Source organism: Diadema setosum, chromosome 17 (genome assembly GCF_964275005.1).
Source record: "Diadema setosum chromosome 17, eeDiaSeto1, whole genome shotgun sequence".
NCBI classification, from domain to species: domain Eukaryota; kingdom Metazoa; phylum Echinodermata; class Echinoidea; order Diadematoida; family Diadematidae; genus Diadema; species Diadema setosum.
The window spans coordinates 13,367,650-13,394,212 of record NC_092701.1 but is presented as its reverse complement, the minus strand read 5'-3'; the positions used below and the strand labels follow the sequence as shown (position 1 = coordinate 13,394,212).

Genomic DNA, 26,563 nt, shown 5'->3' with positions numbered 1-26,563 from the left:
TAGTACAGATGCAAGGCATGGAAAGGGTACAGGACAATACAGGACTGTCATTTATTCGTATTTTCAATTGATTTTTTTCCCTTTCTTTTATAAAGTATAGCTTGATGCAATATGTGGGTATTTTCGCACAGATGATTCAAACTGCACATTGTGTAAGCAATCAAAAGGAAAACTTTGTGACTGTACAATGACAATTGATGATGTAATAATGACAAGTTATTCTAGAGGAATATCACTACACAAGGTACAAACTCAGTAACATTTTGCTGATGTGGCAGGATGGTAAGTTATTGCTTTTGACATACAATTGACCAGTCGACTTACAAGTCATGTTGCCATTGTGGCTGGATGTATCTCACAATAAGGTATTAACAAGTAAACCTTCACCTTGTGTGCCATGACAGGAATTTTCTTGTAGAAGTCTTCCACTGGTGAGCTCACATCAACTTTGATAGCCCAGGCTTTTTTCTTCTTGGGATCCTCTGTGGCCTCCTGTTTTTCTTTGGTCTTGGTGTTTGGTGGAGGAAATGTAGGGGGAGAATACATAAGAACATTAAATACTTCAATATTCTACAAACAAAATATGTTCGATTCCCCAGTGCTAACATAATATTGATAATAAAACAAGGATGGAGTATAAATATCAGATGCAAAGGTTCAATTATGTAAAAGAAAGTTTGGTAAACTGCTTAAAAATTAAACAAATCTCTTTCATTTCATTTCTCTTTTTTCTTCCGAAAAGTGGCTTCTCCTTCTTCCAATTTACACAAGCCATAGTACAACTATGAAAACTATGAGGTACTGGAGTATAGGCTATAAAACCGATGAATGACAATGAACAAGAAAAAAAAACAACAACAAACAATCAATGACAATGGCCAATCAAAACCAAGACACATACATTGTATAATAACAAAAGTAATAAACTGGTCAGTATACCTCTGGAACAATTTGCTCAAATTCCTCATCCTTCTTCATAGTTGGTTCTTCCTTTACCACCTGAGGTGTGAGAAGAAAAATGTGAATCAAACAATTTCAAATGCATTGGCAACATCCATTATATTGTGAGTGTAATAATAATACACAAAAGCATGCCACCACCACGCCACCACTTCGACCATATCTTGCAGGAAATAAGAGAGCAGTGGGTCTAGTGCTCACCAAACCATGTCACATTCACCCTTAGAATGTTGTTGTACACATATGAATGACTACTTAACTTCAATATATATGATTTTTTTTCTTTAGTCTCAATTACGAGGACTATATGTATGCTTCAAGTGAAACAACTGTAACATGTGTGATGCTCTTCATTATCAATGAGCGTAAGACTACTAAACATCATTTCCACTCACCTTTGGTTTGATGACATTATCACTGGCTGTAGTGTCTTCCCTAGTTTCCTTATCCAGGAAAGCAAACTGATCATCAGCCTCGAAGATGTCACTGAGTCCAACAGTACCTGCACAGGGCTTGAACTCTGCCACTGGCTCTTCCTTCTGCATATCCTCTTCCTCCTCCTTGGCCTTCTTCTCAAAGACCATTCCAAACTCCCAGTCTGGGGGAGCGGTCTGTAGGTCGTTCTCAAAGTCTACGTCATCTTCCCCCTGGAGCTTTTCAGTCAGCAGCACTGCTTCATCATCAAGGAAGGATTCATCATCAAGGCCACCAGGCATGAAGGGAAAGTTAGTGGTGCTCCCTCGGACGGCCTCAGACAACGGGCCGGGTTGCCTGGTCAGGGATAGGCTGTTTTTAGCCGTGGCACTGGTGTCTTCAACGGGAACCTTGACAAATGCATTAAATTCGATAAATTTTACGCAATGCCAAAACTGAAATATGTTCCAAAGTTTTTCCTCACATGAATTACCACAACATAACACAGGGAAAGTTTGAATTCTGATGACTTTTCCTCATTGTGTGATTATGAACTGCAGTACTGTTTTCATTAACAGCAATCATTACTGAACAGTGAAAAGGCAAAATTATGGAACATATTTCATTTTCAATGACATAATTACCATCAAAGATAGTTTAACTTATTGACAAAACACTGAAACACTAACTAAAACACTAAGCAATTCAGTGTTTATTTACATCAATGTAGGGCAATTTGTCAATCAATTGCAATAATAACAACTTGATGCAAGACTTTCATCAATTTGAAGTCAAAGATAATTGTTGGCAACTAATTGGAACTCCAAAGACAGTACATTTTCTTTTGACACACAATCTCACCCACAAGTATAATATACTGAGCATTCAAATATGGTTATTTGATCTGTCTTCAATTGTATACACAGAAAAAATAAGTTGTAAAATCACTCTGTTTAATACCAATTGCTGTACTGGTTATCCATGATAATTTCTGACATTAATGATAGCTCATGTATTCAGACATTACACCATAAAGGAACTGACATTGAATTTGCTCTCAAAGAACACACTACTTTGAGGCATTTTCTACTATTTTGTGTGGAATATTGCTAGGGAGGCAAGTTTTGCTACACATCTCCAGGGCTCACCTCTTTGTAACCAAGCAGTTCTCCTGTCACTGCGTTCCTCTCCACTTGTAGTGTTGTCTGCAATGGACACAGACTTACATTGTACAGGTTGGCTGGAGTTGATTTTCTGGGCAGTTTCCTTCAGGAAATAATCAGTTCAGCAGTAAAAATTCAGCAGAATTCATGCAAATACAGCTAAGATAATACTTCAAACATGTGTATGATTTTAGCACGCATAAAGTCAAATTCATTGTAATATGGTTTTTATGTTGTTTTTTTAAGGAGGTGAATGAAAAGATTTTTAAAGAAATAAATAAGACTGACGATGAAAAACTTGGAAGTGATAATGACCGCTGTTTCATCAACAAAAATGAAATGATTATCTGAACCGGTAGTTAATCTGAGGTTTGTTTGTTTGTTTGTTTGTCTGTTTTTTTTCACTGTACATGTTGTCTGTCATAAAAATCACTACTTAAAGCACTTCTAGACACATCACATACAGAGTGAGCACTGTCAGTGCTGGTTGAAATAATGTAGGCCTATCCCATGACCTGGGTAATAATAGTATGTATATGGAGTGGATATGGAGTGGATATTATACTTATGATTATGATCAGGGTGCTAGACAGTGGAGCAGATCCATGAATATTGTAACCAAGAGGAAGATGTTCAGGAAAGGAAGAATTCTGTCTGCTATATCAAAATGCAGGAAAATGTTAAGCTAAGGTTTGGGAATTTCTGATTATATCAACGTTTTTCAAAAGAATTTCTTTGGGAAAAGGATGATTTTACTTTTGAGCAGAGTACACATCGTGGATAGATAGCTTCTCTGGACAGTTGAGAAAGGCATTAACCCTTTCTGGCAGATCTTGGAAGATTGGTGGTAATCCAAATGGGAGCTGGAAGGCAGAAAAATAAATTGTGTTACTGTACAAGATGCTCTCAAGATTGATAACAACAGTCTGTTATTGCAGTGTCATTTGCATTACAGCAATCAAATGTCAGTATAGTATATAATCATTCTAAACACCCAATCTACTACCATGGCAGGAAAATTACAGCATTATATAATAATGTTTAGTGCAATAGGTTTCTCCACTAAGGTACATGTACATCTTGTAAACAATAGATATGAGTAAATTTTATCAACTTACCCTTCACACTTGGTGTGTTACAGAGATGTATATTTTTTACTTAATTTTCATTTTTTTTTGGGGGGGGGGATGGGGAGGGGGGAGTGAGGGCGGGATTGTACATTGTAAGTGCTGATTTCTTTAATGACCTGTCAATGCTAGACGATAAGATATAGAATATATTTTATAAGATCATGGCTGTTTCTAAAAAAGAGCAGAATGCAAAATTACTCAATGTTACAAGATAAGTATTCCAGGAGATCTGTACAGTGTGGTTGATGTCTGCTTACAAACACACATTTATATAATTGTTAATACAACTATACATACAAACAAACACAAAGAGAAAAACACCAAGCCTGGTATCAAGATTTAGTCTGGTATCAAGATTTAGTTGCATGAAATCCCCTCCCAGGTAAACAATGGATTTATGTTCACAACATTGCTTCATATGGCCACCTACATCAAACAGTGATGCCCCCAGACTTACTGTGGACACATGCGGCCAAGCATCCTGTCGCCTCTCACTGCTGGGGTATGCAACAGACTGCCCGCTGTTTCCCAGCTCAACAACTGAGAAGGGAACATCTTCATCTAAGAACATTTCAAATAAAAAATTATAATATAACTTGACACATATAATACGCAGAAGAAGAAGAAGGAATCAAACTCATGGCTCATAAATTCTCCCATATTACCCTAAACTGTACCAAGATGAATCCTAATCCTACCTCATGACTGAAAACATAACAAGTTAATAGGAAAATGTATGTCTTTTTTTATGTGATTCATTGAAAGAAAGCTTGGGCCTTTTAGATAGCATGTTTGTATTGAAAATTCAGTCATTGCACTGCAAAGCTATGGAAGTTCATTGGCAGGATGATTTTGTAAATGGAGAATGCCCATGCAAGCCAATTCTGATTGCTACACATAACAGAAGAATGTAAATTTTGTGTAAATTAGAAATGGAGCATGATGGCCGTACACAATACCAAACAAATGATTGACTTTTTTCTTTTGACAGGGTGCCCCTGACATTAACAAAACTCATCATTGCTTTTCAGTTCAATATAACATGCAAGTAATTAGAAACAATTTTAGGCTGTTATCTATTTTTCAACTGAAGGTAAATGGTCTAAGAACCATTTTTCTTCTAATTTAGAATTATTAAAGAGGAAGCTTCATTTCAATGTCATTTTCTTTTCTTTTATTTTCATTATCACAGAAAGGCCTACACTTAATCACTTAGGAGCATATCACTCGAAGTTAAAATGTGGTACCATTTTTATTTGGTCTTGTTATTAGTACTTCAAGTTTCAACTGACCCTGAAAAGAAATCAACCCAATCCTACAAATTAAAATATTACTAACCACTACCAACACTAAATATGAAGATGATGATGAAGATGATAACAATTAGTACGTACTACTGCAACAATAACTACTACTACTGTCACTACTGCTAAAACCAAAATATACTATACCATTTATTGATGACTACAGTAATGAAATGGTAATTCCAATGGTAATTACAATAGGCCCTACTGATTGGAGTAATGAGCTACTGAAAATACAAATAGAGTGACAGGTCTAACTCAGATGCGAGTTTCTTCACTTCGTCTCCCTCTACAAATTAAATTTGTTAAGATTGCAACTGTAAATTAACAAAATTAACAAATTTGTTAATTTACAGATCAGCAGTTGCAATCTTAACAAATTTAATTTGTAGAGGGAGACAAAATGAAGAAACTCGCATCTGAACCTTCACCCCTCTGAATAATATCTTTCTTTCATTTAATATGCCTTGTCTGCCTTGGACTACTTAACATAACAATGACGGAATTTCAGAGCTTGGGTATTTGTTCCATGTTCATCGTGTCACTGCCGGCAACCAGGAAACAGCCTGGTGGTAGTGCATAGATGCCAAGTTCAAACATTTTTTATGAGTGAGATTTCCATGGCTCAGCATCTCGGTGCGCGCGCATGTGCGTGAGCAAGGAGCGAAGCGACTGAGCAAGGGGAGGGAGGTGTCCACCCTCCCACGGTAGGGAGCTTTTTCAATTTTTAGCTCTTAATGGTGCAAGCTGGTGCATACTTAAGTGACTATTTTTCACTTATTTTGAAAGACAAAAGGGAAATATGCCTTTAATTTACAACTCTCACTTTAAGCTGTGCTCCCAATGCGTGAGAAAAATGGGGGTCATGCGTGAGATCGTGAGACGGACCCTAAATGCTTGAGTCTCACTCACAATGCATGAGACTTGGTAGCTCTGGGTAGTGTCGCTGCCCGGAAAGCAGTAGATTACAGGTTCGAGTCCTGCTGGTTCCTTTTTTCCGACATGTTTGTTGATTTACAGATCCTTTGCGATCTTAACACATTTAATTTGTACAGGGAGACAAAGTGAAGAAACTCACATCTGGCCCTTCACCCCTCTGAATAATGTCTTTCTTTCAGGTCTAACTCAGTTAGGATCTAGACCTGCATGCTGTAACAGATTACCCTACATAGATTGGCACTAGATCTACCTGAATGAAGAAACCTTGACCAAAAGATCGGTCTGTATCTGGTCGTCACTGGACGTCAGGGACTCCTCCGGACAGACAGATTTTTCTGTCTAGATAGTAGAAGTAAGCATGCATTTTCCCTGATAACTTAGTGCTGTTAGTTAGGGCCTACTGTTGTTAGTTACTCTGTTTTTAGACTGTACGTAGGCCTATCTCTGCACTACACTACAGTCTACAGACTCTCACTAGTGCAAGAAGTTGCCTCAACCAGCAAATATAGTTTCTCCCCTAATATCAGTTTATTGAAGGAAATTGTTTGCAAACCTCAGATTGAACCGGAGGACCCACACAGACCTATTTTACCATAATGACTTCCTCCATTCACTACACCATACATAGGACGGACGGGTTCTGTATGATTGTATCAACATCCTTGTCTGTACCATTGCTTTGCCAGGTTAGCGCAAGATTGATGTAAAGCTTTTACTTACACAAAAACTAGCACATGGGGCTAAACAAAATCAAAGATGTGCAGGTACTTTATATTTTTAAACTAGAGTCTAGACTGTCCAGGAAGTCAAATTACATTATTGATACAATTTTGTTCACTTGCCTTCCTCTAATTTTGAGACGCTCCCTTCGAGGGCTGCAAGATCATCCGAATTCATATCTTTTTGGACTTTACAGCACCTAACCACACACGGTCCTGTCGCTTGAGTTATGAGGTGCACCGTCGCCGCCGCCGCTGTGCAGAAGTGTTCGCACGGCGTCGAAGTCGAGTCTGATCGGGCTGGCGCTAATCTTTATGCAGCGATTCGAGGTTTTACATTACACGTGTCACCACAGAGGCAGGCGCGACGACGCAAGTGCGGGACGCGATGTCCACGACGCAAGATCAAGGTGCCTACACCAGGCAGCTCAGTCAATTCATGAATTGCAAAGTCGAGCATATTTCCTGAAAACCCAATGAGAAGAGGACTAAACATTGATTCCTGCTGTGTAGTGCTTGTGTTTGAGTGTATGTTTCGCACTGACCACCGTGTTTGCAGGTAAAGGGACTGTACAGTACTGGTTGAGGTGGGGATTCATGTTTAGAACATTCCTAAGTGAGATAATGAAAAACCTCTTCTGAAATATGAAAAAGCATGTCTTGTAATTTTAAGAAGGATTCAACGTTTATTTGATGAAAATTGGTTTTCAAATGGCTGAGATAGCCAAAAAAGTGAGAGGCCACGCTTTTTATTAGGATCTCTTTGTTTCACCTTGTTTTTGGATATCTCAGCCATTTCAAATTAAACCGATTTTCATCAAATAAAGTTTTGATACCCCTTAGAATTGCATGCTCTTTGACATCTCATAGAGTGGTTTCTGTATCTACCTCGCAAAACGTTAAAAGCTAAATCCTCACCTCAACCAGAACTGCACACACCCTTTAAAATTCCAACAACATGATTGACTATTGATTGATTGATTGATTGATTGATTGATTGATTGATTGATTGATTGATTGATTGACTGATTGATTGATTGATTTCATATTCTATTGTCCACTATGGATATTTTTCGTACCGTTGGTACATTGGATATTACAACAAATAGAGCCTACGTAAAATGCATAAAAGTGCACCCAAAGTACCTATAGGTAATTTAGGTAATTCAAAGACATTACAAAAACTGCACCATAAACTGAAACATAAATTATTGATGTATAATACAGTATCTATACACCCTTACAACGTTATGTTATACGAAATAAAGAAACAATGAACTCAATGACTATATTGACATATATCTATTTATTTATTGGTACAATTACCGGCTCACAACGTAGGCCTACTGTATTAACATTCTTTCCTGAAACATAAAGATAAGTGGATATAAGTGTATATCCCCTTCAGAAAAAATAAAAACAACTGCACTATTGACTGATATGTGACCGCCCAGCTACAATTGATTACTATTATCTTTTTATTTTATTATTATTATTATTTTTTTTTTTTTTGGGGGGGATCATTACTATGTAGGCCTCCGGGTATGAATGAAATCCGAGACAAAAACAAACAAACAAACAAACAAAACAAAACGAACTTCTAAAACAGGCACGCTGTGTGCGAGGACAGACTGAATAATTAAGATTATACCAATCTGTTCAAATTGTATAAGCCTACTAATAACCGCACGAAGGGTGTGCGGGGCTGTCATGAATAAAGAGATCGAGGCATTCTTCCCGATCTATGTGCGGAGATGTCTTGAATTAAAAATGGTACATAATCATAAAATCTCCTGAAATCTATCGCTTCTTTCATTTTGTTCCCGTTTAAAGGGGATGGCAGGTATCTGATCAGTAGGAATCAGTGGGAATGTTGGGGGATGATTGTTCCAATCCTTGTGGGATTCACTTAAGAGTACATTATGTATCTACTGTTGTGTGAAAATTATTTGCTTCAGAATAGTCTCATATTCGAGTAATGTGCAGTTTACTGTTTCCAGCTAGGTTAGCATGCCTGTACAATGACGGGGCGATCGTTAACATTAAACTGCATATTACTTGAATATGAGACCATTCTGCAGCAAATGATTTTCACACAACAATAGATATATAATGTACTCTTAAATGAATCCCACAAGGATTGGAACAATCATCCCCCAGCATTCTCACTGATTCCCACTGATTAGTTACTGGCCATCCCCTTTAAGGGAATAATGTACTTCCTTGCCCGCTCGTCTCCATCTTGCCATGTTTGTTATTCCCTATACACGTACATACTGTATACATCTCCTTACTTGTTTGGCAATGCTTTCACCTATCCCATTTTTTGATGCTCAGGTCTGATGTGTATATTTTTTTTTTTCTTTCACGTATGCTTATACTATCAGTGTCATTTTAATTCATTTTTATGATTCTAATGTAAAGCAACCGTATCAGCCTTCGAGCTGCTGGTTTGTTATTTTATTTCTGTATTTTTGCACAATAAACCACATTGAATTGAATGAGACCCACCAATTGACTAATCAATCGATTCCTGAAACATAGCTTTCTACATTGTTTTAATGCAGAATACCCTGAAATCACTGCACCATCCACATATATGTAATAATCAAGCACTCGCTTTTTCTAGCAATAAATTCCCAAATAAACGAAAATTAAAACGTTTATATCAAAACACATCCCTGGGGCATGCCAAGTATCTCAGTGCGAACATCAAGGGATGTTCGACTGACCCCGACTCTCTCTGGTCTCTTCATCAAAAAGGAAAAAATTAAACTGATAAATGAATGAACAAATAAATAGATAAATAGATAGATATAGAGATAGATTAATAAATAAATAAAATCATGAAATTCAACAGGGAGCGAGGATAAACACCATACACAAATTTCTGAGTTAACAAATACTAATTCGTTTCTTATAAGATAAATGCTCCGTCTAAGCAGAGGATGTACACAGGTTGGGCAGTATATGCTCTATAATCCATGCTATTTGTTTGGCTTGTTGGCAGAATATCGTTGTATTGTAGCTAGGTCCACGGTGAAATGCACTCCTGCTGAGCAGACGCTGATGTGGAGCCGGGAAATGCACAAACATCTAGCCGGGAAATGTGTCAATCCATAAAAGTGCATCAAAGGAAAAGGTGTAAGTAGTGGCGCCGGGAAATGTACAAGCGTTCCGTTTTGACGGGAAATGTACAAACGCATCAGGCATTTTGTGCGAATCAACTATATACTTCACGGTATTACGTATATAGATGGTATAGAGGAACCTTTACCATTTTCATTTACTTGAAAACCCCTAGACAGATTTTCACTAAACTTGGCAGGTAGCATTCCTAGGTGATAGGATCTCAATTTGATTAAATGAGCACCCCCCCCCCCCGGGGGCGGGTGGGGGGGGGGGGTGGAGCCCCATCACAAAGTCCGCAAATTATGGATTAAAAATATTCTTTAGAACCAAAAAATGGAGCTAGGTAACAGTTAACGCTTTGAAGACATCAAAGACTGTATGGTGTAGAGTTTCAAATTTGCAACTACAGTATCGTGTAACAAGGAACTACCTAAGCTCCTTGCGTATACACACACATAGACATACAATGTATTTCTAACAACAGTTGCCCAGGAACTTTCTTTTTGTTTCCATTTCTTCAAGTTCAGGGCCCTGTCTTATAAAACTTGTGATAGAAATTAATCAATCACAAATCTCTTGTAAGCTGCAATCAATCGCAACCTGTGATTGATTGATTGCAGTTCTCCGTCTTAATTTCAATCATAATTTTTTTTTTTTTATAAGATGGATTTGCATTTAATCTTTAAGTTGCGATTGATTTGAATCAATCACAAGTCTTTATAAGACGGGGCCCAGATCGCGGTTGGTGCTCGCAGATTTATATCTATATCTATATCAATATCTATCTATCTATCTATATATATATATATATATATATATATATATATATATACATATATATATATATATATATATATATATATATATATATATATATATGTATATATATATATCTTAACGACATTATTAACCATTTACAGAAGAAACAAAAACCCAGCTTTAGAGCTTAAGAATAGTTCTAAATTGTGAGTTAGGGATAGAAACAACAAAGTAAACATGTATATCAGTATAATCAAAGGGAAGTATTGTTAAATATACAAAATGTGACAATAGTGATATCTCCCTATATTTTAGGCTTTATTGCGGAATTTTTATATGGTAGGGTGTTTTGTGATACAACTGACCTACACATATCTATCAAATGTGATTACTTGAACATTTTTTTTTTAAATCACTGCTCCCAATAAAAAATACTTTTAAGTCTTGTTGGTCAAGTAGATTGTCCGGCTTTTCTGTTTGCGTTCAATAATTCTTGGCGACACTGGGAAGCAAGCGACTTTTCAAGTGTCACTATACTCGACATTATCTCAAATCGCTTGCGTTTGCACCCTTGTACCTTGAAATGAAAACCGAGAAAATCGTCTATGTTTTGATAACACTAAATTCAAAATACTTTCATAACTTAACTGTCGACTATGTAATTTTATAATTTTTAACTACACGGACTCATAGAAAAACAGCCACTGGCTGAAATGAGTGAACATTGGTGAAATCAAATGAACTCAACTCAGCTCAACTTAACTCAACTCTGCAAAATACTCATGATTAGACATAAAATGTACGGTAAATCAAAATATGGTTTATTCATCACCGTTACTCCTTCTTCCCTCTTCAACCTGAATACAGCCCCAGTTCTTCATGTTATCATTACCACCATTATTGTAAAATAGAAGATATTATACACAGTCTGACATACCAACATATACATGCGCACAAACACGGTGAGTGACAAAGACTCATAAACAACCCAAATGTATGGTAACATCCGCAATGAAATTAAGAAGAGAGTGTATGATTGATAAACTTGGTCAAAAAAGGGACACATGGTGTTAAATCTAACATCGATGTTTTTACAGTGTAAGTACAATTGAAACTTATAAACGATTTTCCCTTATGTGACGAGATGTGTCAGTGCAGCATCATGAGTACTAGTATGTAGTCCTGAGATGTTAAGTGCGATCCTTCAACATGTTCAAATTGACTTTGTGAAACATTTGCCGTATATTCATTATTTGCTTTTCTTTTTGTAGATTTGTTTTTCAAAATTTACAGAATGAAGCAAATACGGCCAGAGTTTTATCATATGGCAACAGCCACACTATCTATGCAGTATGGACGAAGTCATGAGATCATATTCTGAAAAGCCTTTCACTGACTTACTCGAACTCTTCAGAAAATCTCCTTGATTTCTGCATAAAATCTAAAAGAGAAGCCTACGTTGAGATTCGATAATCAGTCAGTGCTGACTTTTTGAGGATAGGCTGTAGCTGCTATACTATCTATGCAATCACCTCTGTGCATGCGCAAAACAAATGGAAGATCTGAAAATTGAAAACAGTATCACCTCAGCCAAATTGCATATCTCTGGCTTCGACGGATGTCATTATTCTGTAAAAAGATTTAAAACCTTGATATCCCAAACTCTCTTACTGCAAGTCCAATTTCGATGTCACTGCCACCATTTTGTTAGTCAGATTTTATGTTGTAAATCTAAGTCAATTTAAGTCAATTTAAACTATTGAACGAAAAATGAAGTTAATTGCAAAGCATTGTTTTTCAAGGATATTCACATTGACGTGAAACTGCTTGTTATACGAAATAGCAGCTTATTTCACTAAATCAATACCGCATTCAAAGTCCCTCAAGCGGGTTAAGAGAAGGCCATCCCAAAATGAACACCGCCAGTCTCAAGTATTGTGAAACAAACGAAAATTTTATGATATTTATGGAATGGTTCGCTTTGATATTTTCAGACATAATTATTGGCTTACATCTTCATATTAAATGTTAAGTTAGGAGGGCATATATGAAGCCTCCAGCAACGCGAGAAAAGACGACTAAGTTGAAGATAAATGACTCGAAGCACATACTGTATTTCATGTACTACCAAGATTATATGCATGGTCTACATACTTGTCGGTGATTGGTCATAATGCACTGACGTGACCACGAGGATCGAAATTGTTATACTGCAAGCACTGACGTCACGTCAAGTGATACGATTCAAGAACTTGACTAGCTGCCGATGGGGCTATGATGAAAATGATGTGTAGTTATGAAGATCATGTATGAAATACGATATATTGTCTCGTTTATAACCTTGCAATGAAGCCTTTGTCAGCCCTTGGGATTAATGTCTTACCCTCAGGAAAATATAGTTTCTTGGGGAAAAGATTTCACGGGGACGTCAAGTGTTTAATTGAATCTTAGAAAGCGACAAAAAAAATGGTTTACGATGGTTAACAACACGCGATGATCAGTTATCCTACAGCACGTCGCTACGTGACATTCACAGGTCACGTTAAAATACAATAACCTATTGATCCCCGAAGTTATTGCACAAACCATGTTTATACGAAGTTTGGCAGAGACATGCAGCACATTACTTCCCACTGCTTTTGCTATATTTGACAAAGGTTGTAATTTCACGCCAGGTTACTGGCAGTTCAGAACACAACAGATGTAGCAGAGGCAAGTTGCTGGTACTTTTCCTTACTGCATGCGGAGGAGGTAAGCGATCAATATTGTATCCTACCAGCTTGTCTACTCTGGCTGCAAGAATATAGGACACAACTTCCAGTTCACATACAAACTGTTGTTTGGCACCAATCGCAGGGGGACGTGTGGCACTTACTGGGGTTAACCAATAATGTGCTTTGGCCCTACGCGGGGGCAGTCGTGACCGGATTATGTTCCAAATATCATGACACGCGAACACTGAAACGGTAAGTCTAACACGACTTGAACATGTCACAGAGAAGCCGCTGTATTGGTATGCTGCCAATGGTGTTCCGGAAGTAGAGTATCTCCATGGTTCTGGATGAAAAAAAGACAATTCTTTTTAATAGATAGGTACACGCATATTACAATAATCAAGTTACAAATAGGCGTGGCTTATTCATCTCTTCTGAATGGTAAAAGAGAGGTACGCATTTTGTATCATCAAAAACATACTGTATTTGCTTCTAAATCCATTAGATCTATGTGCATTGTAACGACAATGACGGAAAATATAATATAGGGATAGAGAAAGTGATGGTGACGGTTTATTTAGAACCGTGTGGAGGGATCGTGCTGGCGGTAGTTTGCTGAAATTGATTGTGGATTATAGCAGTGCTTTAAGTGTGAGGTGGCAGCGGTGGTAGCAGTAATATACGATATTTTTTCATTTTGAAGCGCCATGAGCACTGAAAAGTGGACCTGTGCGCTATACAAGTAGCCACTATTATTATTATTATTATTATTATTAATAGCTGTGCTTATGGTAGTGGTTGCGTGCTTGACTGATATAATGTTGTGGAAAGAGGTATAGTGGTGAAGTTGAAAGAACTCATAGATGTCTTTGGCGATGCTAAGTGTTGTGTGATAGCAGGGCAGAGGCAGGGGGTAATAATGTGTTGGATTCTCTAGTAGATAAGGCTCTGGACCCTTGAAACATGAGATCACAACTTCAAACCATGTCTATCGCATATGGTACTAAATTTATTAATGGACAAGGGGTTTTACCCACCAATATGCCTCGCCATCCAGGTGAATGAATGGAAACCAAAATGATGGGGTAATAATAACAATAACAGCGTCCTCTTGGAAAACAGCTCTTGCCTGTACATCGAAGCAATACCACCAGCAAGTTTTAACATCAAACATGGTTATTGATACTGACAGACATTCGGCATGACATAGACATTGGTAGTGAAGGTGAACATTCACGGTTTCATTGGCATTTTCATAGTGGTATTGCTGCTCATGAATCATACTTTGACTGGATGCTGCGAACGGATGGTAGGAGGAGAAGAAGTCGTCCAAATCTTGTCCTGTGGCCAGGATGGCGTGTCTGGCTGTATTCTGCCAGGGTCATTTGGGTGTCATCCTGTATCCTCTCGACAGCAGCACCCTCCCGAAGTCCTTGGGACTCTGTGAAGTTATGAGTAGATGCACTTCATCATCAAATCATATCATCCAAAGCTATTCGAGTTTTGATGATGTTGTGCTCACCAGACGCCAGAGAGCCAAAGCGCAGCATAGTGACTATATTGCGCCATTATGATTGTCTGTGATGTCATTAGTAAAACCTTAACATTTCGAAGCCTTTTTGTAGACCCTAATGTTTCAAATAATTAAATAACATCGCAGCATCCTTACTTTTATGAAGATGTTTTTATAGTAGCTTGTGATCATAAAGTGACTTGAAAAAAAGTTACTTGTACCATTGTACATTCCGTAATCACCACAGAACAACAGGGGGTTGTTTCATTGATCTCTCACTTTGATACGATCAATATCATTCGAGCTGTATCAAACAGGCAGCTTTCAACCCATACCTGGTCGGAAGAGGGCGAGTGCCTTCAAACAGGCAAACTCCATGGGGTCGACTTGCATCTCTCGGGCGCGGTTAACGACGTCTTGCAAAACTTTGACGTCATGCTGAATGGCGCTGTCTGAGTGGTCGCTCTTTAGAAAGTTGAGTGTTTCTACGCTGAAAAGCTGACCTGTTCAGGTTTGTAGGAAATAACATACACCAAACATGTGAACATGACAGGAACATAAAAGGGAAGACTGCACAATTTCATCGTGATAATTCATAACGTACTTCATAACGTAATGTATAGACCCTGAAATGACGCTATTGCATTTATGTGTATTCACCAAATGTGACGCAGATAGGAGGCGAACGTTTTTGTTACTATTTTTCCCAAACATAGTAAAATTACGATATTGTTTACTTTTTATTAAAGACGAAGGCCTTAAATCACTTAGCGAGTAGGTTAAACATGGGTGTAGGTTTGTGCTACCGTCATCTACCGATAGTCACGAAATAATGATGATATATTTGTAAGACTATCTACTTGAGATGTGGAGTTTGTTGATTACACAAACCAAATACCTAGATAGTATTCTGAGGCATGATTAAATTGACTTTACGATTAAGATAAAATCAGCATTTTGAACTTTTCATCAATGTCAGACAAGTATGAAAATGAAGGAATTTACGTTTTTACTTGCTATCATAAAATAATATCATTGGTCGCATATTAACGGCAGATTAGCAAAGGTAACACAATCATCATCTTCAAAGTATTGTTTACCATTGGGAGCAGTGATTTGAAAAAACGGTCGATTGTCACATTTGATGCATATGCGTAGGTCAGTTGTGTCCAAAAGAAAAAAAATCCAACCATGCAAATATTTTGCTATAAAGCCTAAATATAGGGAGATATCACTTTTTTCTCGATAAACCATAACTGTAGACGGTTTATTCTGGAAGTAATTTTATTTTAACTATTGTTCACATTTTGGATATTTAACAATACTTATCATTGATTAAACTAATAAACCTTTTTACATTGGTTGTTACTATTCCTAAATCACATTTCAGAACTATTTTAAGCACTAAAGCTGGTTTTTGTTTCATACATTTATGTAAATGGTAAATAATGCCTTTAAAACTATTCATCATTTCGTTATAGACAAAAACAAAAATATTCACAGAAATCATGATTTGGTACATATTTCACCAACTACAGCACTCCTTTACCCCTAGAAGTCATTATGACACTTGCACTGTACGACTCTTTCTCTTTGATTTCATGTCATAGAAGGATATTTGGTGAATGTTATTTACATGTCACGGGGAGTAAGGGACGTATAGATATCGCCACCTCCTTCTAACTGCATGTGTGGCTGCGACAATGATTGTCATGATTGTTGCATGTAAAGAGTAAAAGTAAAAAAAAAAAATATTATCCTGAATGGGTTCGATTAGAATGAAATTACATATACCATTCTGTTGACTGCTTGTACAAAAAAAAAAATGTATCTTATTTCCAAAGACATACTGGAAATGATACTGATTTGAACTTTGAGGAAATGAACATGGCATGTTCAAATTCAGATGCAGGCAGACAAGAGGAATGGTTGCGATAGAAAACATCGGATAGAGATCATTCAATTTCCTCATGGCTATGGCTAATTGCCTTCTGGAGACTGAGCAAATCCAATGGCTGCAAAGAATTCTTTGTCGATTCCCTTACCACAGCTTTGCGCCACAGACCACTGGCAACCTCCGAGAACGAACAGCTCGGCCCACGATTCCTCCAGAAGAATAGCTTGGTCGCTGAACGGAAGCGTGAGGAATGCTGGGATTCCCCTCGCCCATTTCACCGTCATGAAGAGCAGACGTGCGGCGCTCTCGTAAAGGTGGTCACGTGACATCGGAGGGATAGGCAAAGGCAGGACGGATGGAATGTACGTCGGTTGATCGAATGCTGTCTGCTTTACTGAAGCATTATGTAAAAGGCAAGAAGGCAATAAAGGTATCATAGAAACAATTGAAAGTGAGCCGAGATAACATTGTAGCATACATTACAGCCCACATGTTAACAAGTTTGACAATCACCTTATGAGACCGTCAAGATGGCATTTAAAGCGTATGTCCTCATGTCTATATGTCTTTTTCTTTGTTGTTAACTTTTTTTCAGTCACGTTCATAAACAGTGACATCAAACCTCTGATCCCCATTGTCTGTAGCAGTGATGATCATAAAATGACAAAAGCACAAGCATTTTGATACGCATTCCAAGCCACCACGCAGAATGCCATCTCATTGCACCTCCCTTGCAGCTCAACACTACTTACTGACTGACGTCTTTGATGGGTTTTCCTTATAGGCATCACTTGAGGGTGGCAATAGTCCGTCCACGCCAAAACTATGTTGTAGCGAGGGTTGAAACTTGTGATTGACTACTGGCATCTGACGACCCGCCCCCGGTGTGCCATGATCAGGTAGTTTGGGTGGAAGTCGAGTGGCGAAGTCGGGCACGACAGGCGCGAAACTTGAGCGGCGTTCGTAGCCAAAGCCTGTTGGGAAGGGTCGATGTGGTTGGACTAGTTGGGGCGTCCAGCTTGGTGTCAGGTTAGGTTTGGTTTGTGTGATGTCATTCTTTGGTGTGGACGTAGGAGGGACTGAGACGCCAAAAGGAAGCGCAAAACTTCGAGGTGCGCGTTCATGTTGTACGGCTGTGAAATTAGACAAAAAAACAGAAGGAACATAAGGAAAATTGGTCGTGCTTTGGGTTTACTATTGCATAAAAGCATATTCACGCTTAGAGTCAATGAATGAGTTATGTATTCATAATTATGTATGCATATGTGTATATATATGTATACGTACACACATATTATGTGCGTGTGTGTGTGTATTTAAAACATGCATTTAGGACTCATGCATTGATACCAGTTAAATTGCACTATAGCGTCGTATAATAACGATCCTTTTTGTAAATTAATCTTATTTGGATTATTCTATTTTTTAAATTATCTATTGACTTTAGTTTGCACAAGATGCGAGGATCAGACCTTAAAGGCACCGTTTACCTTTGGCAGCAGTGATTTTAAAAATGTTCAAGATATATTGTATCACTTTTGATGCATATGTGTAGGTCAGTTGTATCAAAAAACATCCTACCAGTAATATTTTTGCAATAAAGCCTAAAATATAAGAAGATATCACTATTTCTCTCATTAAATCATAACTGTAGACGGTTTAGTCTGGAAAAATTTAATATAACTATTGTTCACATTTTGTATAGTTAACAATACCTAACATCGATTATACTGCTTCAATTTTTTACAATGGTTATTTCTACCCCTAACTCGCATTTTAGAACCATTATGAAGCACTAATGCTGGGTTTTAGTTTCATCTGCAAATGGTAGATTATGTCTTTAACGTATATTGTTCTGTATTAAGCAGAACGAAATTATGACAGTGATATTGATATATACAGCAAAATCTTGAATGGAATCGGCGGATCACATTTTATCTGGATGCGATTCTTTCCTAACATGGACCTTGTATCAGAGAATGAGGTTGTAAGGTTGAGACAGCTAGAGGACGGACTGCGCAACATGAAATATTCTATAAATATCATATTCATGCTTTGTCAAAAGATAGCTCACACTGTATGCATCGAATGTACGATATCATCACCCCTTTGTGTATAGGACACACTACAAATTAGGCCCGTAAATAGGACATTTTCGTAGTATTCAAATCGACGTTTAAGGAGAGTTTTGTCATCATACAAATTACATGTGTATTTCCTATTATGAAACGCTGATGAATGAAACGTTGTTCACAACCTGGTTTTGTTTACATTGCACGTATTACAGCATACATGTACATTTCTTTTCACATTTAACCAGCAAATACATAATGCTATTGATGATTATGCCACACTTATCTGTATTCCAGTCACTGTTTAGTTTTTGTTTCTAATGACGTCTACAAGGATTTTTTTTTTCATGTCGGTGTAAATACTATATAACTACACCAGTCCGTGGTTTTGAATTTGTGTCATTCCCCTCCATAAACTTTAAGATCATGATAAAGTTTCCATTTGATTTTTCCTTCCATAGATATCCACCCCACTACCAAATCAATAGCACATTTGCTGTCGTGACCTGGACTTATTTGATATTTTACAGTGACATATCATAAACTACAATAAATTACAACACGGTGTTGATATTGGATTTTTGCCGTTTGCTGAAGCAAAAGAGCGCAGCGTGCGCAAGAATTAATCAATACTCGGAAAGGGCATAAAAATCAATCTTCTTGAAGTAAGATCGATGGTTGATTTCACACGTTCAACAATCTGTGTAAGATCAAGGTTATTAGAGTAGGTCATAATCGTGAATTCTACGAACTCGCGTCCTGATGTGAATGAGTGTAACGAGGAAGTACAGTCTTCTTAAAAAGGAGTATATGAATGATGCATAGTAAATATAGTATTTGGTAGATATGCCTTCCTAAATACATGCGTACAGTGGAGAGACTTTGGCTTATTGAGTAGTCAATATTTTATGTCAAAACGCTCATTTGGTGCGCCTTTAATCATATTCATTAAAACACTGGTGTGGTGTTTTTTTTTTACTCTATCTTTCTAAATTCTGGAGAAATGTATGATAAACTCGATGAGAGAAGAAGACAAAACTTTTTATGCCCGAAATTCATGTGTGAAGTATGAGGGAAAAGATCATAGTATTTACAGGACGTTTCCATCAGTAGTAAGCTGGGATCCACGCGGTATGGAACAGGATGGTGCGTCACAAAGAAGGATTCAGCTGTCATTGTGACGTAGTGAGCAAATTGATCGAGATCTTTGATCGCTGGCAGAGTGTCTGGACATCTGGTTCATCTCCTATTCCCCCCCCCCCCCCCACAACGAGCTCGCTTTAAGGACGTATACACAACACGTGAACATTCATAGTATGGCTATATTCTGTAGTGTACCCAGAGCACACACTATCAACAAAATACGCGCATCAGTTCAGTCAATATAAGGGAGAAGCGATCTTGAATTCTGTCTGTTATTTGTTTTTCTCCACGCAAATCTATGTCGATTTTTTTTCCAGATCTATAATGTAGGGTACAGTACACGAAGTGGTCATTAATCTTTACCAAAGCAAAAACATCCCAATCCACACCTGGAATAGCGTACACTGAATTCCCTTCATGAAGTGTCAATAACACATGACACCCCCAGAACTCACCTTGTAGGTAGACAAGAGAACAAGATGTGGATCTCAGGGTATATGGTGGATCTCATGACTACTGTCGATTATAAAAAGCAATCATTGTTCTTGTAGTTTTATCGTGGGCGGTGACAAAGCTCTTAGTTTACCAATTCTTGCCTCAAAAAGATCAAGAGTAAAGAAGTAAGAATAAAGAAGTAAAGAGTAAGAAAGGAAACAAGAAAGTGTGAGTTAGGTTTTCCAAAGTTTGTTTTCCCTATTGTCGATGAGATCTATTCTTCTTGAAATAGAATGCCGATACATCTCAGCTGAGTAAAGACAGGAACACCTTGTGATACGATCATCGACACACCAATAATCCACTCTGCGTATTACGGTTGCTTATTCGCCGATCTTTCGAGGACAAAGATTGGTTGTTTGATTTCCAGTTAGAGATTAAAGGATACTTTTAGGTTAATCTGTAATATTCATTGATCAAGTCTCAGCAATTGATTTTAGGAAGGGTAGGGCTCTACTAAATGCACTTCTGAGTAGAGAGTGTAAAATTGAATCTGGCCACTGCAAGTACATAAACCATTGCTGTTCATGCAAATTGATCCCCATCCCTGTAGGAATATATATCCAATGGAAAAGTGCTATGCAGGATTGATTCTTATAACACCAATACAATGATTTTGCGTTGATATCTCATTATGTCATAACTCTCATTCCTCCATATCCCTGAAAGAAGGTATAACTTTACACCCATTCTTACTAAGTTTTCCTAACAATTTACCTACGCCGTGGAAATTTCGCACATGTTGCAAGCCTTTATCGGCCACCTTCGATCTGTTTACGCAGCTCGATTACAAAGCCAAAGGGGGTTCTTAGTCTATCATCGTGTGAGCCACGCGACACTATAGGTTCAGATAAACACAAGAAGTGTTTGTCTTGTACACGATTAAAGTATTTGATGATGAAGTGGTTAATTACTCACGCACACTTTAAGGGGCAATTTTCCCTAGCGCGCATTAGCACCACTTTGTTAGTATATATTTTTTAAATCGACACATATGGTGACATGGTAACCACACATGGTGAAAGAAATAGCGACGGTGAATAAAATGTGTTTCGAACAGTCAAGCTACTTTTGTTCCTTTAAGCCTCGATTACATTATTAAACAGCGCCTTATCACATATCAAATATGACGTACATCCCACGGTCGTTTGCCCAGTGTAAACCAGTCTTGCTATTTGACTTTATCCCAAGTGAAAAAGTCCTAGTAAAGTTTAAATAGATTACATCACCAGTTGTCTTGGATGCTTCAGAGCCATGGCTTTGCTTAATGCCACATATAGAAACCCGAGGTGTCTCCTGTTGTCGTGTTTTACTTCGTTATGCAAAATTAATACAATTCTCCAGCAGACCTTTTGCAATGCAAGACATAGAGGAAAAATACAAACTAACAAAATGTTTGTACGTTTGTCTGTGTTATAATGAACACACACACACACACAAACAAACAAACAAACAATAGCAATTTACTCCATGTGATGAAGAAATTAGAAATAACGAATGTATGGTTATGTTAGCTTAATGGTCCGTTTTAGTATAATCATATCTTATCAAGTAAAATCAAACCAGGCCATTCGTGATTCCTCCCTCCCCCCCCCCCCGTACACACTTGCACTCACTTTTTCTGTAAGTAAACCCTTAAGGTGTTTTTTTGTTTGTTTGTTTTTTGTTTGTTTGTTTGTTTGTTTTTGGGGGGTTTTTTGGGGACAGAGGAAAGGACTTTCATCTCAATAAAGATCATTACGTATGTTTATAACGGCCCTAGCAAAGTAGAACAAGTCATGAAAAGGGAGAAATACAACAATTTACCGTATTCTCTATCTAACTGATTTTTCAAATTTGTAAAACTTGATGTTCCTCAGAATCATAATCCTTTTCTATACCAAAATTAATTTGTTATTGTTGTTTTTCGTTTTTACATTGTATTCTTGAAAAAAAAGTTGCAGAAATAAATTGAAGTCGAAATGAAATTAAAAAAAAATACTAATTCATATCAAGATTGCTTTTTGCTCCATCACACCACATTAATGAGTGTGACAGCCGAATTTGTTTAAAGCTAGACCGCTCATTCATCTCTCACTACCCATGTACATGTACATCACTTAGAACATTAGGGGGCATTTCATCGATTGTTGCTTTTTTCAGATTTTTTTCCTGTAAAATTTGCTCTCAGCCAATCATATGCAAGAATGTCAGTACAGTGTACCTTGAAACAGTTTGTCAGAAAAATTATATCTGACAATGCCCCCCCCCCCCCCCGAATAACGATGAATTTGCATCAGATCACACTGAGGTGGCCGTAAAGCCTAATAGTATAACCTCTTGGCCCCGTTCTTATTCCATCAAGGTGGGGCTGGTCGCGTTAAAGGTCCGTTGTTTTGAGTGTCCTTAACATAGTATACAATAAAGAGTACAGTTTCATGACACCTTACTCAAATTATGTTTTTATATTGACCCCCCCCCCCAAAAAAAAAAAAAAATGCTGCTCAAACTTTTTTCGATGAATAACATGTGCCGTGTGTTCAAAACTTATAGATCCTCCTACATGAAACTTGATATCTCTGACAATATCAGAACTTTACATCTCAAGCGGTAATTTTAAATGAAATAGAATGCTAACAATATTGCGTTAAGTCGTTTATATGAGTCAGTTGATAAAGAGCTGCAAATCACTTTGTAGTCAGGGAAAATGGAAATGCCAACATCAGAAGATCAAAATATGAACTTACGAGAATCCACAATTCACAAACGACGTGACATCTTTGAGTCAGTAGCTAGGCAACGAATGATGTTGACGGAAGAAAAGAAACCTTCAGATATTGGCCATGTGCTCTGGTCTGTACACTTACCATCTCGATTCATGCTGACCTCCAAGCATTTCCGGTAGCGACATGCCTGGCACTGGTTTCTTCGAGCAACATCCACCACGCAACGGCCTTCGTCACGACAGATGTAGGCCAGATTTCGACGGACGCTCCGTTTGAAGAAGCCCCTACACCCATCGCAGCTGTACACGCCGTAGTGTCGCCCGGAGCTCCGATCGCCGCACACCTGACACTGAATGCTCGCACCTCTGTCTTGCGTCCTGCCGATGGGCAGTCCAGGCGCCACGACGGTGGCTATGCTCTCGAGCCCCATAAGGGACGAAGTGTCGAATTGACTGGTGGTTGCTGTTGTAGTAGCAGCCGATGGTGTTGATGGTTGTTCAAGGAACTTTGAAACACTGTTCGTCGGTGTTCTTGGTGAAATTTCGCTGCCATCTGCTCCATCTCTCGTCTCATTCTCACATTTTGATTCTGCGTCCTCTTTAAACGGAGAAGTCTTATACACTTGTGGCTTTGGTGTTTCTGGTTCTTCAGATGGGCGGGATGGATTGTCTTCGGTCTCGCTTGATCTGACCAGTTTTACCGTCTCAGATGTTTGGTCTTAAGAAGGAAGAATACATTATTTCTTTATAAAATGCAACGTTGTGGAAAATATACAGTATAAAAAGGAAGGAAATTAAAGTTTTGTTGACGTAAAATTCTAACAATGTGATGAACATGACTTTTCTTTCATTGTTCCGTTCCTCTGTGCAGCTTTAAACTCAACATAGCTCGCAGGCCCATCTAAAAGTGGCTTGAAGAGACGTTGACGATGAAAGTGAATGTGCTTGTTGCAAAGAGAGAATCTAGTCTAAGAGAGGATGATAAAACCTGACGGAGAGCCACATCTAATCGAAAAAGTAACAACTTATGTCAACGGGAGAAAGAATACTTCTGAAAACGCAGTGAATAGTGGGCATTCTCTTCATTAACGAGGATGCATATGCTGCTGGAGATGGACTGGGTTGAAGAATTACAAGATATTATACAGCTTTCACTGACTGTAACAATATGCTACCAGAAACAAGGTCAAGACTCACCTGGAGGCGAAGAGAAGGTCGGTTTCAAAGTGTCATTCACCATGAGATGAAAACGCATTGATTTGACTTGGTGATACTATTTAAAATCAAATCGTCTCTTTAGTGATAATACCTAAACGAAGTGCATTTGCAGCACCACAAGTGTTCAGATCACTGCCTAATTGATATACAATAATATCGCTGTTCATCATTTTCATTATACATGTATGCACAAATTCCGAAAATGTACCACATGGATATGTGGATCAACTTTTATTATCTTCAATAAAGTATCAGAGTATAGCATTCTATTTGACTATCCATTTGTTGCAGAGTAACTGTAGTATAAGTTTGCAAAAGATTTGTCTAAACCATCTTTCCGAAATTCTTTTTGCCTTTCCAGAAGATGGTCCGTATCAAGATGAGCAACGCCAAGACAAGGACTACGTTTAGCTATTGTTGGAATTGGAGGAGCCAAAGTATGATTGTCTTGACATATTATATCATGAGATAGTGTGATATTTAAGAATAAAATAAAGTGACATTGCTCTAAATTGATCATTTCAATACACGTAGTTCTCTTACCTGAAGATCTTTCCGATTCCATATTGGACCGAATAAATGGAATTCCGATGAGTAGCTCAAGCTAACATCAGGACACAAAAAAAAAAAGAACAAAATCTTGATGCTGATCATCCAGTCCTCAAATATCACAGAGTGGCAGGATGATGAGAGTTGTGACGTTGTTAAATGCAATGTTGCAGACGAGACCAAAATTCCTCAACACCACACTTCTCCCTCCTTTCAATTAAAACGACTCAGGCAGTCCTAACTCACACCTGTCCGTTCAATGTCCTACATTGGACTGTTGATGAAACACTCGTCCGACATTCAGCGGACGATGTGTTGAGGATACTTGATACAATTGAAAAAGGCAATGAATGAAATGCCCTCTCTCGAACTGACATCTGTCTTCGTTCACGCAAAATGCAAATGCAAGAAGGGGGTGGGGACGGCAGCATATGGTTGGTATCAGATTTATGCTACGCGTATAGAGGTTAGCGATTAATATTGTTGATAAGTTGTAATCTCGTCACCGAGCAGCTAGTTAAGGCTTTAGAATATGTAAGAGCAAATCAATTGGTATAACTGCAGATGGATATCAATGCCAACTCATGTTGCATTATGAATCAGACATTGGGACCATTATGTTTACATGGAAAGCCGTGTCAAATTACACTTTCTCCATTAACATGGAATTATTCTATCACAAAAAGCCACATCGTTGTCAGAAGAAGAGGAGATGGGATGGTGCATATAATGCTTTGAAAATAGAAGTACGATTGTTTGACCTACAATTGTCTCTATATGGCATTGTGATAAATTAACATCCCTCATAATTTGACTGGAGAATACAATCTAATTGGCCAGGACAATATTATACTCGACACAGCGCTGGTCGTGCGAAAAGTTGCACCTGTGAAGTTCTAACGGTTGGTGTGCTGACTGACTGCACTTTGACTGGTTGTACATGGCAGATTTGATCCACGAGAGGAACAACATGGTTAGAGAGGACATACAGAGCAGACTCCCTTTAAACATGATAGATATAAAGGAGAAAAAGAAACATTGAGAGGGAGGGAGAGGGGGAGGGAGAGAGGGAGGGAGAGAGTGTAGGGAGTTGCAGAAGGGGCGAGGAATGAAGGGAGGATCAGAGACCTCGAACAGACAAGAAGACACAACGAGAAACAAAATTGCTTGGTAAACTAATAGACAAGAGACACAGGCGACAGAAAGACCGAAAGTCAAGATGGGAATGAGAATAAAGAAGCTTAGCACATGAGGGACAAACTGCTTCAGGAACTTTGCTGGTGTAGACAAATATAAGCCAGTTCGGGGTTAGCTCATGGGCACATCGATACAAATGACCTTTCTTCTTTCTCAGTTGATTATAGTAGAGCAGATAAGCCCTCAAAATCACGTGAATTGTGCAAAATTTGACTAAAGCATGAAACTTTCACCAGTGTTAGTACATACCATAAGATTTATTTTAAGATCGGGAGGTAAGTCTGATTTGACCTCTGATGACCTCCAGAGGTCAATGTACTTTAGATATCAGAAAATCGATGTTTTTAGACATTTACAAATGATATATGTGGTTATGTTGCACTAAACATGCATTTATACCACAGAGAAATCATCCAGATTCAACAGAGCACTGACAGGTTTTTACCTTTGACCTCTGATGACCTCCAGAGGTCAATGAACTTTAAATATCAAAATATCGATGTTTTTAGACATTTGTGAATGATATATGTGGTTATGATTC

The 26,563-nt window shown here is 38.0% G+C and overlaps 2 protein-coding genes across 2 annotated transcripts in view; both read right to left on the bottom strand.

The window, feature by feature from the left end:
* LOC140241191 (superkiller complex protein 2-like) overlaps window positions 1-6,807 on the bottom strand; it is a 28,586-nt gene extending 21,779 nt beyond the window's left edge. Inside the window, exons 1-7 of the mRNA XM_072320951.1 lie at window positions 6,753-6,807; window positions 4,125-4,228; window positions 3,294-3,400; window positions 2,523-2,640; window positions 1,341-1,784; window positions 938-990; window positions 388-511 (exon numbers count right to left, since the gene is read on the bottom strand). Coding sequence (XP_072177052.1) covers window positions 388-511; window positions 938-990; window positions 1,341-1,784; window positions 2,523-2,640; window positions 3,294-3,400; window positions 4,125-4,228; window positions 6,753-6,807 — 1,005 coding nt within the window. The remainder of the gene's footprint in view (window positions 1-387; window positions 512-937; window positions 991-1,340; window positions 1,785-2,522; window positions 2,641-3,293; window positions 3,401-4,124; window positions 4,229-6,752) is intronic.
* Window positions 6,808-13,492: 6,685 nt separating this feature from the next.
* Window positions 13,493-24,841, bottom strand: LOC140241190 (photoreceptor-specific nuclear receptor-like). Its single transcript, XM_072320950.1, has 7 exons — window positions 24,820-24,841; window positions 23,201-23,776; window positions 17,397-17,777; window positions 16,793-17,038; window positions 15,083-15,250; window positions 14,519-14,675; window positions 13,493-13,577 (listed from the first exon to the last, which is right to left on the bottom strand). The coding sequence occupies exons 1-7, from the start codon at window positions 24,839-24,841 to the stop codon at window positions 13,493-13,495; spliced, it is 1,635 nt and encodes a 544-aa protein (XP_072177051.1).
* Between the last annotated feature and the right edge of the window lie 1,722 nt (window positions 24,842-26,563).